Source organism: Paroedura picta, chromosome 2 (assembly GCF_049243985.1).
Source record: "Paroedura picta isolate Pp20150507F chromosome 2, Ppicta_v3.0, whole genome shotgun sequence".
Classification (NCBI taxonomy): Eukaryota; Metazoa; Chordata; class Lepidosauria; order Squamata; family Gekkonidae; genus Paroedura; species Paroedura picta.
Genome location: NC_135370.1, coordinates 165678932 through 165694719, shown reverse-complemented (window position 1 = coordinate 165694719; position 15788 = coordinate 165678932). Strand labels below are relative to the sequence as shown.

Sequence of the window (15788 nt, the reverse complement as noted above, 5' to 3'; positions counted from 1 at the left end):
CAGAGTAGATAAGGGAGACAGGGTGGTGCATGAAAGTGATTGCTGGCATCTAGAGGCTATGCTGTAACGCAGGGGGTAGTCAAACTGCGGCCCTCCAGATGTCCATGGACTACAATTCCCATGAACCCCTGCGAATGTTGGCAGGGGCTCATGGGAATTGTAGTCCATGGACATCTGGAGGGCTGCAGTTTGACTACCCCTGATCCAGCCTATTATCTGGCTACAGGCTTCTAGCACTTGCAAACTACCCCTGGGAAAAAAGCCACTGAGAATGTAGCAGTTTTACCTCAAATAATCCTTGCTTTTTAATAAGACAGTTCCCCTCTAGCGTCCAAAAATAAAGGTGAGATTTTCCACAGGTAACAATTATATTTGTGTCCGTGGGGTGGAAATCAGCGGCAAATACGGCTTCATTGGAGCACTAGAAGATGATAAAAATACGTTTAGGGGTTTGGGTTTGATTACCACATGAGAAAACAGTAAAGGAAAACTTAAAGGAGCACCAAGGATAACTTCAGGTGAGAGCCAGCGTGGTATAGTGGTTAAGAGCGGCAAACTTTAATCTGGAGAACTGGGTTTGATTCTCCAGGTGGGTGACCTTGGGCCAGTCACAGTTCTCTTAGAGCTCTCTCAGCCCCACCAACTTCACAGGGTTTCTGTTGTGGGGCAAGGAAGGGAAAGGAGTTTGAAAGCCTCTTAAGGACTCCTCCAGGTAGTGAAAAGCAGGGCATAAAAATCCAGCTCTTCGTCTTCCTCAAGAACAAATTACGTATGCACAGAATGGATTTTTTTCTTAAGTAAAACAAATCGATCCAGGCTACATGGCTTGATATATATAAAAGTTTAGGAGGAAGTTCTGAACCTCATTGGGCCTATTGGTTTTTAATTTATTCCGTAACTTTATTCGCCAAGAAAAATATATGGTTATGATTATTACAAAATTTGATCAAGCAAAGAGTGTTCAATTTATTTTTGATGACTACCTTGTGAATTGATTCTGGGCTCATGGGTGTGACAGCCTGCAAGATTTGTATTGGGGTCCTTAGGACTGCACACATGCCCCTTTTCAACACTGGGGTACTGGCAGCTCTGTAGAACCTCAGAAGAGCTCAGGAACATTTAAAGAGAAAGGCTCTAATGAGTACCGTTTGCTCTGTAGCCACTCCAACCACACTCCACACCCTTGTTCTAATTAAGCAAAAACTACAGTTCAGAGCCACTTACCAACCTCTTGCCAATATGTGTTTGTCCCAAGCAAATAACTGATTTACGAGTGTGATGTTCATCAGTGTAAACTTCCTTGTTCAGCCCAGAAGTGGATAAGTTAGTTTTCTTTCTGCACTAGCTATTCAGTCTGAAATTGCCATTCGTTATCCCTTCGATATTAACACTGTCGTTAGAGTCTTCTCTTTTCGTTCCAGTGTTTTCACTTTTCCATCTTACTTCACATCTCATTGGTGCCTCTAAAAGGCAACTGCAGTTCCAAGCAATCCAACATGGCCAGTCAAAGTGCTATTCAACTTTTTTTTAGGGGTACATTTTCCTCCTGCTCTTCTCCTTCCAGCTTACTCAGTTCTTATCTTCAGAGTAGCTGCGGAAATTCTCTGGAAGTATTCATGGACCACAAATTTATTTATATGTTGTTACCCGCCCTGTTCCTCAGGGAACAGCGAGTTATAAATAAAATTATTATTATTATTATTATTATTATTATTATTATTATTATTATTATTATTATTATTATTATTATTATTATTAAGGAGGGAGAAGTGGGAACCTTTTGATTTTTTATAATTGATATTTTATAATTGTACTACTATAATCATGAACAATACAAATAATACGGACTTATTTGGGCTTGATGCTAAGTGAAAAGCTGTATGTATCCCCACCATGAATCCATGAACTGATTGGTGTGTGTGTGGGGGGGAAATCACTGTGGTTAGGCAGGTAGTTGTGAGTTCCTGCATTGTGCAGGGGGTTGGACTAGATGACCCTGGAGGTCCCTTCCAACTCTATGATTCTATAAGTATGAAACCTGAATTCATAAACACTGAGAGAATATGCGAGAAGAGAGCTGTGAGAGAACTGAGGCCAATTATTCACAAAAAGGCTCCAGATATTAAGAAGTCCGCTAAACATCTTCTCACACAGTACCTTGACTTCTGCAATCTTTTCTTCTCTCTGCCAGTCCCATACAGAAAGTACATGGTCATTGGAATCATCCACTGAACAAAGGTTACTTCCGCCATTCTGAAATAAACCATTAAGGATTTCTTAACGCACAACCACTTATACAGGTAGGTGATCTATTGTAATGACCAATACACAAATTCCCAAATGAGAATTATGAATCTATTTATTTTATTTTATTGAATTTCTATACCACCCTCCCAAAAGGCTCAGTAACAGTAATTGTAAAAGTGGTTCCAAAATTAAACAGAATATTATAACAGACTCACACTGAACAACAACTTGGTTGTTTGGTTCAAGTCATGGGGCGGGGGGGGGTGTTGTTGGGTCGGTCAGCAACAAACAAATGTCTGGTGGAGGAGCTGCCTTTTACAGGCCCTATGGAATTGTAGAAATATAGGAAGGGCCCTGATATTTTCCACCAGATGGGGGCCAGGACCAAGAAGGCTCTGTCAGAACACCATGGCATCTTTTATGGAAGTCGGTGTAGGGAGCAATAGGCAGGATCCTTGCTAGCGTGCTGAGTTTTCCCATAGTCCTCTCCCTTCCTGCAGCCTCTCCTGGGACCCAGGAAGATTATTTCCAGGATGGCAGACCCATGCAGAGGAAGAGCTTATACCTTGGATAAAACTTTGTTGGTCTTAAAGGTGCTACTTGACTGAAACTGAGTAAAGAGTTTCACAAAATTTGGCTGTTTACAGGGGAAACTTCCCCATTGAGTTGGGCCCACTAGGCTAGATGCAAACAACAGTGAGGGCCATTCCGCACCGGGATCCATGTAGCAAACTGTTTGCAGAACGAAAAATCGCCATTTAAAATAGTGGAATTCGTCGTTATGCACACCTGCCTTTGTAGTGGAATCCAGTTGCGTTTCTATCGTTTCCCACAGGCTTCCGGTCTCGGCAAAAATCGCTAGCCGGGAAGCGCTATTGCTGAGCTCATCCCACCCCTGGCCGTCAAGCAGCCAATCCAAAACAGCCCCTTTCCCTTTAAGGAAGGTTTAAAAAAAAAAAAAAAAAAACACGCCTGTTGCAACGAATCTGCGTTGATTCGTTGCTACGGAGAGACCCATCCAGCTAGCAGGTGGTGTTTGAGCTGCCATTTCATCGTTACCACGCTCCCCCCGAGTTAAACCCCCCCCTCACGGGCACGATTTTCGGCTGAAAACAGTGTGAAAAATAAAGGGAAAATAAACCAGCAAACGGGCTTCTGTGTTGCTTGTGCTTAGTGACTTTAAACAGAGGGACTGCAGCCGGGGAAGCCTCGCTGGCTAAACGAAGGCTCGCCGGTGCGTTGATCTCCGCTCGCTCGGAGAAAAAAAAATGGCAATCGCTTCACCGGAAGATCAGAGGAGAGAGCCAGGGGGCGGGACTTTGCAGAAACCGCAACAATGGTAACACACAGAACTTTCCCGCTAGTGTTGCAGATTGGTTGCAGGAGTGTAGCGCTTTCCGGAGGGTGAATCCACTTTTGGGGATTTCCCTGAAAGTGCTACAACGAAGTGCTTTTTGCGGATCGGTTTCAGGTGTGTGGCAGATTGTCAACGACGCTGTGCATAATGGCAAAACTGTAGCGATTTCAATTAGTAACCATTGTGCTATTTTGGACGAATGCGGAAAGCCCCTGACAATTTCTGCCTATTTGTTTTTTATATATTTAGAACATTTCTCGGTAGGCTTTCTGCCCAAGTAAGCCCCCCCCCCACAAGGTTCCCCTTTCCTTGGGATCCCCACAGGAGCAGCATGTGGCAGGGATCAGTGGAAGGGGAGAGGAAGGACAGTCCTCTTATGCAGATGGGAAACTGAGTCTGATCTTAATTTTTAGAAGAACATACATGTCTTCAAACACAGTTACTGTAAAAGACAGAAAATATGACTCACTGATTTGGAAAACGCAATGCAAGTGACTGCCCGGTCGAAGAACCCCATTCCAATGACATGCAGAGTATTCAAAGTGACCGAGTCCCAAACACGGACGTGGGGTAGTAATTGCTGAAGGAAATTAACAAATAAAGCAAGAATCAGCTGTCAGGCTGTGAAAGTGACAACTGGGGAATATGAAACATACTTTTGAACATACTGAAAATACACTTTTGAGCTATTTAATGCAATAGTGAAAAAAAGGGGCATCTCTTCATGTTTTCACAAACTAGTCAGGACAGGAGGCCCTGTGCCATAATGTCAAACAGTGTGTGTGTGTGTTTGTGGAATCCTTTTCTACAAAAAGTCTGTTTTTGCTCAGTAGAAATTAAAGCAATTGACTCTTGGCTTCAATAGATAGCCCATTCTATAGCAAAGGCTCAAGACGCAATGTACAGTTGGAATGGTAACATGGCTAATAACTGTGAACCAATACATTACTGATAAAAATCTCATGTGTTTGCCCATTACCCTTCCCCTTCAGTTTGCACCATGAAAATAACATTACCAACCTAAAATACCCCAAAGGCTCAGGGCGGTTTACAGGAAACAGGAAAAAGATACAGTAGCAGATAAAGACCAACAAGGTTTTCACGGTATAAGCTTTGATTCTCAAAAACTTATACTCTGGAATTCTTGTTGGTCTCTAAGGTGGTGCCGGGCTCGAATCTTGATTTTCTGCGGCTGACCAACATAATTATCCTTCTGAGAAGACCTATAACACAGGATTGTTGTAGGATTGTGTTATGAGGCTGCTGGCGTACAGAGTTAACTCGGCCAGATAACAGGAGCTAGTGATCAGAGGCAGGATGGTGGAGTTGTCCATACATTGTACAAGACAACCTTGTCTAAGCAGGCCAAGGTTAGTTTTCTTAAAAGGAAGACAGATATAGCAACAGCAGGTCAGTGTGTAAGAGAACCACAGAATCAGATTCAGAAAATCTTTATTGCCATAAAGAGAACCATAGAATAGAGTTGGAAGGGGCCAGACAGGCCGTCTAGTCCAACCCCCTGCTCAATGCAGGATCAGCCTAAAGTATCCAGGACAAGTATCTGCCCAGCCATTGCTTGAAGACAGCCAGTGAGGAGAATGTGCTACAGCCACACGGAAGGGCTCCTCCCCCATATTTTTATATGCTGATTCTGTGAAGGCTCAAGGGGATGGCAGCTTTCAGTGGATGAGCGATAGGGATGTGAGTGTCCTGCATAGTGCAGGGGGTTGGACTAGATGACCCAGAGGTCCCTTCCAACTCTATTATTCTAAGATTCTATATGCTTTGACCCCTATGTCAAGCCTATGACAGCCGCTTCACATCTCGTCTGTTGATGTTCCTCCTTCTTCTGTAACTGGCTGCCAGCAATCCCCCTCTACACCTGGGCTGATGGTGCTCTTGCGGACCTGGGTATCCTGGAGGAGATAGGACAGCTGGCTGATCCTGAACTGTCAGCTTGCCTCATAGCCACTTAACTGTGATTAGAATCATAGAATCATAGAGTTGGAAGGGGCCATACAGGCCATCTAGTCCAACCCCCTGCTCAACGCAGGATCAGCCCAAAGCATCCAAGAAAAGTGTGTATCCAACCTTTGCTTGAAGACTGCCAGTGAGGGGGAGTTTACCACCTCCTTAGGCAGCCTATTCCACTGCTGAACTACTCTGACTGTGAACATTTTTTCCTGATTCTTTGTCTGATTGCTCAGATGCAGCTGACTGGTGGCTGAGTGGCACGGAATCAAGCTGTTCTTCATCAGAAAAGTCAGAGCTGTCTCCAGGGCCTGGTTGTTCCATGGCAATCTGTTATTTTTATCATATGGATACCAAATGAAAGATCATATGCCACTCACGATCAAGAGAGCAGAACAGTCAAACACATTTTCAAAAATCCAGCCTTCTGACTTCTTAAGCCTGACGTCCCAAAAATCATTTAAAACGTGACTTCCAAAAAGTGAGTAACAAATCACAGCTCCGGCTTGTATTTGAGGTTCTCTTCTATGGCAACAAGAGCCTCTTGTAGTGCAGAGTGGTAAGTGGCAGAAATGCTGTCTGAAGCTGTCTGTCCATGAGGTTGGGAGTTCGATCCCAGCAGCCGGCTCAAGGTTGACTCAGCCTTCCATCCTTCCGAGGTCGGTAAAAAGAGCACCCAGCTTGCTGGGGGGTAAAACGGTAATGACTGAGGAAGTCACTGGCAAGGCCACCCTGTATTGAGCCTGCCATGAAAACGCTAGAGGGCATCACCCCAAGGGTCAGACATGACCCGGTGCTTGCACAGGGGATACCTACCTTACCTCTATGGCAACAAATGGCTTGGAATCAAAATTGAATTTTATTATCAAGATTGCAATGCATTTCTGGAACCACTAGAGAGCAACCTTTGGAAACTTAGCAAAGCACACAGGAGACTGACACAGTCTATACATTTGCCTTCTGACAAGTGCAGGCAATGAAGAGAGTGGTTGGTTTGTGTATAAGCAAGACAGTCTACTTATCCAAAAGATTTTCTAAAACAAGTACCCAAGCTTTTTTCCTAGTATTTTTTTTGCAAATATAGCAAAGTAGGAAAGCTATTAAATAAAATCATCCTATATTCCAGGCTTTACATTCTTTTGAACAAAGCAAGAAACTGGGAAGCATGGGTTCCCATTTGGAGGCAAGAAGGATTAACAAACAAAGGTTGGATCCTACAGTTATTTAGGTGGAAAAAGTACACACAAGAGTATCTTCCCCCTCTTCCCTTTTTCCCGAGCAGGTCCCTCCTCCCTCACGTAGCCCCCAAACCTTCTGCCGAGGGTCACATGCCGTGGGCTTCTGATCAAACGCCGTGGGGCTACCATGGGCTTCTGATCAAACGCTCACGGTTCCGTGAACCAAAACTCTAATTGCAAACCACCAGGCGGACTCACTTTTCCATCCTTAGATGTTCCTGCGACCTGGCCAGTTGCTATGGTGATCCTGTCGGGGTGGACAGCGAGGCTGCAAGAGAAAGTGTTGTCAAGCTCCGGTTGTATAAGCCCCGTCAACAATGCAAGCCAAGGGAAAGAAAGCAGAACTGTTTCGACAGGATATTTTGTCAAATGGGCTGGGAGCCAGAAATGCTGCTGCCACACACCCCCAAATGAAATGTCACTTCAGCCATCAATTTTCTGGGTGGTCTTTGGGAAAGGACTGTTCCAGCAGCACCCCCCCCCCTCCACTGGGTAGGGCAGCCCTGCTCTATGAATCAGCGGTGTGGGTGTGAGTGAAGCTCTCTATAAATTATTATACGTGCATTTGCTTCTTCTTTTAATATATTCTTAGTACAAGAACTGCGGCACAGTTCAGCAGAGCACAGGATAGGAACTGCTGGGAGTGTTAAATGCCTTCCAGTCGCAGATGATTAAGGGCAACCCTGTAGGATTTTCAAGGCAAGGGACGATGTGGCTTGCCATCGCCTGTCCCTGTGTCAGGGCCCTGTACTTCCTTGGTGGTCTCCCATCCAGGCACTAACCAAGGGCGACCCTGGCTAGCTTCTGAGACCTGACAAGGTCAGGCTAGCAAGCTGCACATCAACTCAGTTCTTTCCTCTCCTTCCTGCTGCAGGTACTAATAACACCTTTGTGTGAAAGTAGCTGGTGAGAGGCAAAGGTCTCTTGGCTTTTGGGCCTGTGGCTTGCAGTTGGTGCCTTTGGAGAAGCCAGCCACAGAATCTGGGACCAGAGCAAAACATGATGCTGTAACTTATTACTTGCCACTCCCAGACAGCCAGCTAGTGGAGTGTTACAGTAAGATGTCCCCACAATAAAAAACATAGAAACCCCAACCCTTAAAATACAGAGCATACAAAACAAAGGGATCAACCCAAGTCCTCCAGACTCCTAGAACCTCCTTTAAACCTGTGCCTCGGGGTGGAAATGTGGGGAGATCATATGATCATACGATGTTGCAGTTATGGTGAGGAGTGCCGAGTTCTTAATTGCTCTGGCCTCAACAAAATGCCTGGTAGAAGAGCTCTGTCTTGCAGGCCCTGAGAAATGGAAAAACCTCCTGCAGGGCCCTCAGCTCTTCCGAGAAGGCCCTGGCCCTGGTCAAGGTGAGACCCCTCTCTCAGGCCAGGGACCACCAACTGATTTGCACCCGCAGAGCGAAGGGCTGTGTGGAGGGCATAAGGTGGCAGGCGGTCCCTCAGACTGGGACCTAGGACTGCGGATCTCCTTAAAGATCAAAAACCTGATCTGGAACACCACTCGCAGTTTGGTGTCTTTCTGTTGGATTATTATACTCTTTTGCTGCTGACAGCTGCTTTGACTCCCCGCAGGAAGAAAAGCTGGATGCAAATATTTAAAATGAATGAGTTGGTGTACAGCTTATTGATGAACATGCATCTTGATTCCTGCAGCCCTAGAATTTGGTTAAAATAAAAAATTTTAAAAAACACTCTATACTGTCCCTTTTCTGCCTGTTTGTTTCAGGGTTCCTGATTTGTGTTGAGGGTCCTGATGGGGTCTGACTTACCACTTCACATCATCGTTGTGACCGGTATAATGTCTCTGCAGTTGTTCTTCAACGTTGTACAATACAACAACCGATGCAATGAAATAGACTGTTTCACCCGTTGGAAGAAGGTACAGGTTGCTGCGACAGTCCCGGCCCCTGTAGCCATAGCTGGGTGCCTCAGTTAAGATACAACAAATGTGACATTAAATGGGAAGTTGCAGCTCTATAAATACATCCAGAAGGGCAACAGTCTTGAGAGTATTCATCAGTTTCCCTCTTAGGAACAGCTGGAGTTGTTTGCACCAGAACATGGATGGCACCATTGACCAGGGCCCATTCTGCACACATAGGATAATACACTTTCAATGTGCTTTGGCAGCTGGATTTTCTTGTGCAGAACTACTTCTAAAGTGCATTGAAAGTGCATTATCTCTTGTGTGCAGAATGGGCCCTGGTCAATGGTGCCATCCATGTTCTGGTGCAAACAACTCCAGCTAGGCCCTGGATATACTGGGAGCAGCATATTCTTCAAAGACAAACGTTTTCCTGATATGTTCTAAGTGTAAACTAGAACATCAGACCAGCTGGCTGGTTAGGACTTTAGAGTTTGAACCGAATGGAGCTTTCCTACCGGCTACCTGGGATACGTTCTGCTCCGAGTGACAGAAGAGCACGTCAACTTGAAACCGATCCTTCCGCCAAGCTGGAAGATCTACTAAAGTCCTAACTAGGGAGGGCTCTAGTGATGAATATAACAAGTGATAAAAAAGTGATGAAGTAAGCAGGCCGGGCTGCAAATATTTTGCAAGTAATCTCAGTTGGCACCCACTTCAACCTCACAAAATCACAAAACTCGGTCTTGCTTACTTTGGTTGCATCGTGCGATCCAACTCAATGGAGAGAGCAATTATGCTAGGACTGGTCAGTGGGAAAAGGAAACCACTGCTAGGACAAAGAACATGATGGTAAGATGCGATAAAAATGGACACCGTCCAGAACATTACACAACTAAAAGAAGTGGTGCAAAATCGGAAGACGTGGAGACAGCTGAGCCATAGGATTGCCAAGAGTCAGACACCACGGAATGGCTAACATCATTATCATCATCCTCACAAATAGAATCAGCAAAAGTTCAGGGAGAGGGACAGACAAATAAAGATCCTTCCTATTGGAAAGGATTGGTGTCTTACACTCATAGACTTTATTCACTTGCTTTCCCCATGCTGTGAACTTCCATGATTTTCTCTGCATGTGCTCAGATCCACTTCTTGGGAAATTACGTTTTATTTTTACTTGCAAACTGGACAAACTTTGGTTCCCACAAACTGTAATCTGCTATGAAAAGGGACATTCTGGTTTGCAATCTTTGGTTCCCGGGAAAATTCTAGTTTGTCAAACCACAATTAGCCTAGTTCTCTCAAAGTTCTACTCCTCCACCAGGTCTGTGGTTGAGACCAGGGCTGTTCAAAGCTTTACAGGCCTCCCTTCATCTCATCTCGGTTCCCTCCTATTTATTTATTGTATTGTCCCGTCTGCAGTATCCAGCAGAGAGACCCAAGAGGGTGATTACAGTTTGCCAGGAAATAGAAGAGAAGGAAACAGAGTTGGGGGACTGGGGTGGGGGGAGGAAAATAAGAGAGTGAAATTGCCCACAACAATGCCCCAATCACCCAAAGCCATTGTTTGGAGGATTGGGAATGCGGGGGGTTGATTCCAAAGGTGGGCTTCCAGTAACAGAAAGAACTTCCGTCAACAGAATGGAACTTTTCCTTTCTTCTTCAGCCTACTGAGTTCCCTGAAATTTTGCTTCCTAACCCAGAAGGGGCAAACGGGAAATCTTAAAAGATAGGAAGAAATTACTTTTTTTTAAAAAAAGGGCCTCCCCTTCCACGAACAGAAACTGGCTTTGGATCCAACCAATTATTGCTAAACTGTTATTTCTGTACTTCTAGCTCCAGGGTTGAGATATGAGCGAATAGATCTCTGTTCTCAGGCTTCTATGAAGCACAGCTCACTGTTTGTCCTCTGTATTTTGCTAATGCTGTGCCTCGAAATTCTTTAAGGATGTGTGGGAAGGAATCTAAGAAAAATATCAAGGCTACTTGCTATTTCAACAAACACTGTCTGGATGGAGGTAACTTGCACTAGGTCAGCCAATACATCTCCCCCACGCCTCGTACAAGGATTGATTTCATTTCCCCATGTTCAGGATGATTGCTTTCATTAACTCAGTGTTAACTAGCCAGATGGAAACAAGATTGCAAAGGGGGCTGCATTGTGTGCATTTTAGCAATGAGCCAGATTCTCATTCTACCGCCCTCAGTGCAAACCCTGGACAAATCTAATCAAATCACGACGGGAGGTAATCTGGATGGAAGGTAGCAATACGTGTAATCTACTGCCTCCCGTCAAACACAAGGCAACAGTTCATTGGTTTCTTCTAGCTAGCGTGAATGATGAAGTCACACCAAAGCAGGATGGTTTTTTTTTTTTAAATCTAGATGCCTTAATTATATCCATGGTCGTTTTCCATATGTTTTCCTACTCTGAGTTTTGAAAACGGCTGCAGGGAAGCAAGTGGAAAATAGTTAAGGATGGCTGGTGTTCGTAGCTAAAAGAATAACCAGCGGCCCTTGGCCACACACACTTTGAACAAGTGTAGATAGGAAATATGGAAATGGAAAGGAGCTGACAGGCATCTAACTTAATAATCAAGGATTTTTCCAAAATTGCCATGTAACTCCCATCTATCCAGCATAATTAGCTTCTTAGAAGAAGAAGAGTTGTGTTTATATCCACTTTTCACTATCTGAAGGACTATCAAAGCAGCATTGTATTGCAGGTTTGCAACTTGCAAGGTTGTTGGTGTTCCTGAGAAGCTAGAGGAGAAGCTGGATGCCCCTGCTCTGGTTCCTCCAATGTCCAGCAGGCCTTCTGAGGAGGAAGAGACAGGGATGCACTCTGAGCTGCTGTCATCTCAACCCCTTCCCCCTCAGTCATCTCTTCCTGTCCTTCCAAGACACGGGAGGCAGCTCCAGGGGTGCCGGCAGCTGCTAGTCAGTCCAAAGTCTGGAAGCACTTCCAAGTGACAGAAGAGCCTTTCTTTCCACAGTGCCAGCTGTGTAGGGCTGGGATCAGTCAAGGGAGACACTTCGATCATCTCTCAACTGCTGTGGTGGCCAAGTGGCCACCTCTAACCAGCCAGCCAGGAGATGAGTCATCCTGCAACTGCCTCCAGTGCTGTCCCTGAATGTTCCTCCACAGTAGTGAAGGGACACCAAGCATCTCTGACAGAGATGCAGAAAGGAAATATCTGACAGAGATGCTTGGTGAGGATGGCACAAGGGTGCCCAAGGGGAGGGGGGAAACAGCAGGCAAATAAGAGGGTCACTCGCCTCATTGATCAAATAGCTGTTGTTGTCGATGGCTGCCCTTTTCCCATGGTTGAATATGCAGCTTTCTGCATGCAACAGGACTTAAAAAAAAAAAACAGGCATACAACGAACGGAAAATGAACTGAGTGAGCCCTGAAGGGAGCTAAATCCATGAAGAAGAGAAACGAAAGCCCAACCCACCTGCAAAGTGAAAGTGAGCTGGCATGCAGAAGAGAAAAATATACCCGAGGGCATGCACAGTAAGAGCAAAGGGAAACACTAGTGCACAGAAGGCCTTTGCCTCCTACTTTCTATTCCCATTTTGCCTAGCTATCTAATCTTTAGCTCAGCAGACAATGGGAAAAGCAAAACAGGAACAATGTCAGCATAACAGCCTACATATATTCTGTGTGGCACTAATTTATATTGTTGGCTTTATTTGTTCCAAACAGGTTGACCGCCAGTGCCTGAAGAACACAATCTACAACCTAGTTTTTTGAGTTAACGAATTCTCGCGTAACCTGTCTTTCCAACTAGAACATAACCCAAAGTGATGGTGGAGTTAAACAAAAAAATGATCCAGCTGACTGTGAATTTTTCCTAAGAAGAATTGCATGCATCTTAGAAACTGCAAATACCATAAATACATTAATTTGTTATTGAAGAGAACAAACCTGTTCTTGATACGTTATACTTAGCAACTGCAGTGTCCTACTTTTCCACTACGTGCCTAATTTAATCCTCTGATAATTAACTTGTTTTAAAACATATCCTTCAGGCTAAATTCAGCTGAAACTGTCCTGCAGCAGCTTAATCACTTTGCATAAAGATAGGGAACAGAAGTTTCATTACCATTAATATCAATTTGATAGTTTTATTGGTAAATCTGTGCTAATTTCCCAAAATAAAAGATGCCTGATATCATTTCAGAAGGTTCCATGCTCCATTATCTAAACAGCTGCAAAGAATAAACCACTTCCAGTTTAATGTATGATCATTTTTTTTAAAGAGAAAAGGATACACCCATTCCAGTTTAAGCCTCTTGGCTGGTAGTTCTGCTTTTGCTTCCAAACTGTAAGACTCCACTTGATCTTTGGGCATGTACATGGTAACAGGACGTCCACGCAGAAACATTTTAACATATCCTTCTTCTATAAATTCATCAGAAACAGAAATAATTACACACAATAACTCGTAGATCTAGCACTCTTCCATCCCAACCCAATAGTATTTTATTAAAACCCTTGCCTAATGATATTGTAAAGTTATGCTGGGGGAAATGATTTTTTTAAAACTTTTGTTTGATCAGTTACATGCATGTGAATCTGCTGCTGTGAATCTCTTTAGAAACACACGTCCCAACAACTGTACAATCGCATAATGAATGCTGCACACTGGGGGGGGGGAAGGGGACAAGACAAAGCACAACCGCGTGGAGAAAAGAACTGGTCCTATTTCCGTCTCCAGATGAAGAAGCAACCCCACCCCAAGTAAAGATTACAATTAACACACTGATGCCACTTCAAAATCTTTTATTTCGTTTGATTTGGTCTTTACATGTCTGAGTACCAGCATCTGCATTGGTCAACATTTACTGCACGTTGCTGCAAACGGGAAAATCACACTTGGCATATATTGTTAGAGATACACTGAAGCATGATGAGCTAAAAGAACTCGGGTGATTACATGCAAAAAAAAAATAGCTAGATGTTTAAGACAGCAATAGCAACGACAACAGCAACAACACAGATAACCCAAAAAACATACAAAAATACAGATCCTCTGACAACAGTAAGGAAAGATGCTTAACACCAGAACACAACTAGTTTGTGGTGCTATGGGTAAGATCGTTTGGATGGAGAAAGCTGGATTTAATAACAGATCTGGAAATACTGACTGGGAGACTTCATGGGGCTTAAAAAACTGGGTGACCTAGGAAATGACATAACAGTCTGGCTGGGACTTTTAGGGACTGGCAATGCCAGAGGAGGTTTCCTGCGAACACCGAGTGTAGCTTTTCGAGACTCAGAGCTTGTGGCCTCTTGTTGCTCAAGGGATCCAGCCTTGTTTTCATCCAAACCAGGTAGTTTTGGAGCCAGTGACATCAGCAGAGTTACTAGACAGGACAATCATGGGCGCAGAGAAAACGGAAGGGGCAGAAGGAACAACACGGTGTAAAACAGTGACAAAATTTAGATCTACTAAAAGCATCAGTAAAGTTTTTCAAAGCACCGTTCAATAAAAGCCTAAAATGATTTTTTAAAAATAAGGCTTTATTGTAATGGAAGAAATGAAGGTTGTCAATTAGTGGTACATTTGCTATGAGAACCCACTAAGCAAAAAAACCCATTATCCATATTTATCAGCTACCACCATGTAACAGCTTATAAAATGCTGCAATAGCAAGATTTTTTTTTCCAAATGCAGCTGAACCAGGAAACTTTTTAAAAGTTAAACTAGGTATCCTGGATTTCTAATTTTGCACAAAGCAAGAACAAAAAATGGAGTTAAAGGGGAATCCATAAATGCGGAATCACAGTGCAAAGACATCTACTTTGCACTAGATACATGAGACAGGAGATACTGTGAAAGCACTAGTAGCCACAAATATACTTTATCGCCACGTACGAAAAGTAACAAAGCAAGGAATACAAGGAATAGCTGAACACTTGATAAAATGGAGAGATGAATGAACAGTTGCATTACAAGTAGCTCAGTTTCTAGCCCTATTGTCAAGAAACACTCTAGAACCTAAAAAAGAGTCTTTGCAGCATATTTTGAAATCTTCAAGAGATTAACAGTGTGGTCCTAAATCAAGTTACACCCCCCCTCCCCCGTTAAGCTAACTAACTTCAATGAATTTAGAAGGGTGCATTAAAGCCACAGCAGTGCCATTTAGAGAAATATGGCCTCTGGGACTGATAACCAAGTGCATGTATTTCTGCCCTCTTGTTAATCTCTAAAGTGCTACCGGACTCGAATCTAACTAGCCTCTTCTAGTTCAACGTCACCAGAGATCATTCTGCACACATTGGATAATGCACTTTATAAGTAGATTATTCCTGTTCCACACAGGAAAAGCCAGCTGCAAAAGCACACTGAAAGTGCATTATCCAATGTATGTGGAATGAGACCAGCTTTCATCCCACACATGTTGGATAATGCACTTCCAATGTGCTTTTATAGCTGGATTTTCCTGTGTGAAACTGGAAAATTTACTTCTAAAGTGTATTGAAAATGTATTATCCAATGTGTGCGGCAGGTTATCAGTCTTAACCAGGATTTAAATATAGGCTAGATCAGAGAAACTTCTGAAACATTCTTCAGGCTTTGAGAAACCACAAAAGTGGCCGGGTTGTGCAGAATATAGTTGGGAAGCAGAGCTGTGTACATGCCCAACCAGGCCCCCTCTACTTCTCACCCCCTTCAGGCTCATAATTGGTCATTTGAGGGGAAGAGTTTGACGTGACCATATATGGTCATATCACCCGATAAATTTTTAACAAAATTTTAAAATATCTTAAAAATTAATTAACTCCCACCCATTCAGGAAATTCTTCCAGGGCCAACAAGAAACCCCAGGGTTTCACAAAACCCTGGTTGAGAAAGCCTGGGTTAGATGATTAAGGGAGAAAACAAAATAATTAACCATGGTTAGGTAACCGTAAACCATGGTTAAAGTCAGCCAGGGAAAGAGGCAGGACCTGGCAACAAGCAACAAGAGGAGGAGGAAGAGAACAGCAGCATTGTGACTGGACCAAATTCACTATGATTTGAGGATTTTAAAGCTAATTTTTATGACTGAATTTTTTTTTTTGCAATGTTATTGTTCT

The 15788-nt window shown here is 43.7% G+C and overlaps 1 protein-coding gene across 10 annotated transcripts in view; it reads right to left on the bottom strand.

The window, feature by feature from the left end:
• EML1 (EMAP like 1) overlaps window positions 1-15788 on the bottom strand; it is a 171534-nt gene that overhangs the window by 24768 nt on the left and 130978 nt on the right. For all 10 annotated transcript variants that reach the window (XM_077323651.1, XM_077323657.1, XM_077323652.1 and 7 more), the window contains 6 exons: window positions 12977-13106; window positions 8600-8749; window positions 7012-7081; window positions 4074-4184; window positions 2158-2253; window positions 287-421 (listed from right to left, as the gene is read on the bottom strand). In XM_077323651.1, the coding sequence (XP_077179766.1) occupies window positions 287-421; window positions 2158-2253; window positions 4074-4184; window positions 7012-7081; window positions 8600-8749; window positions 12977-13106 (692 nt within the window). The remainder of the gene's footprint in view (window positions 1-286; window positions 422-2157; window positions 2254-4073; window positions 4185-7011; window positions 7082-8599; window positions 8750-12976; window positions 13107-15788) is intronic.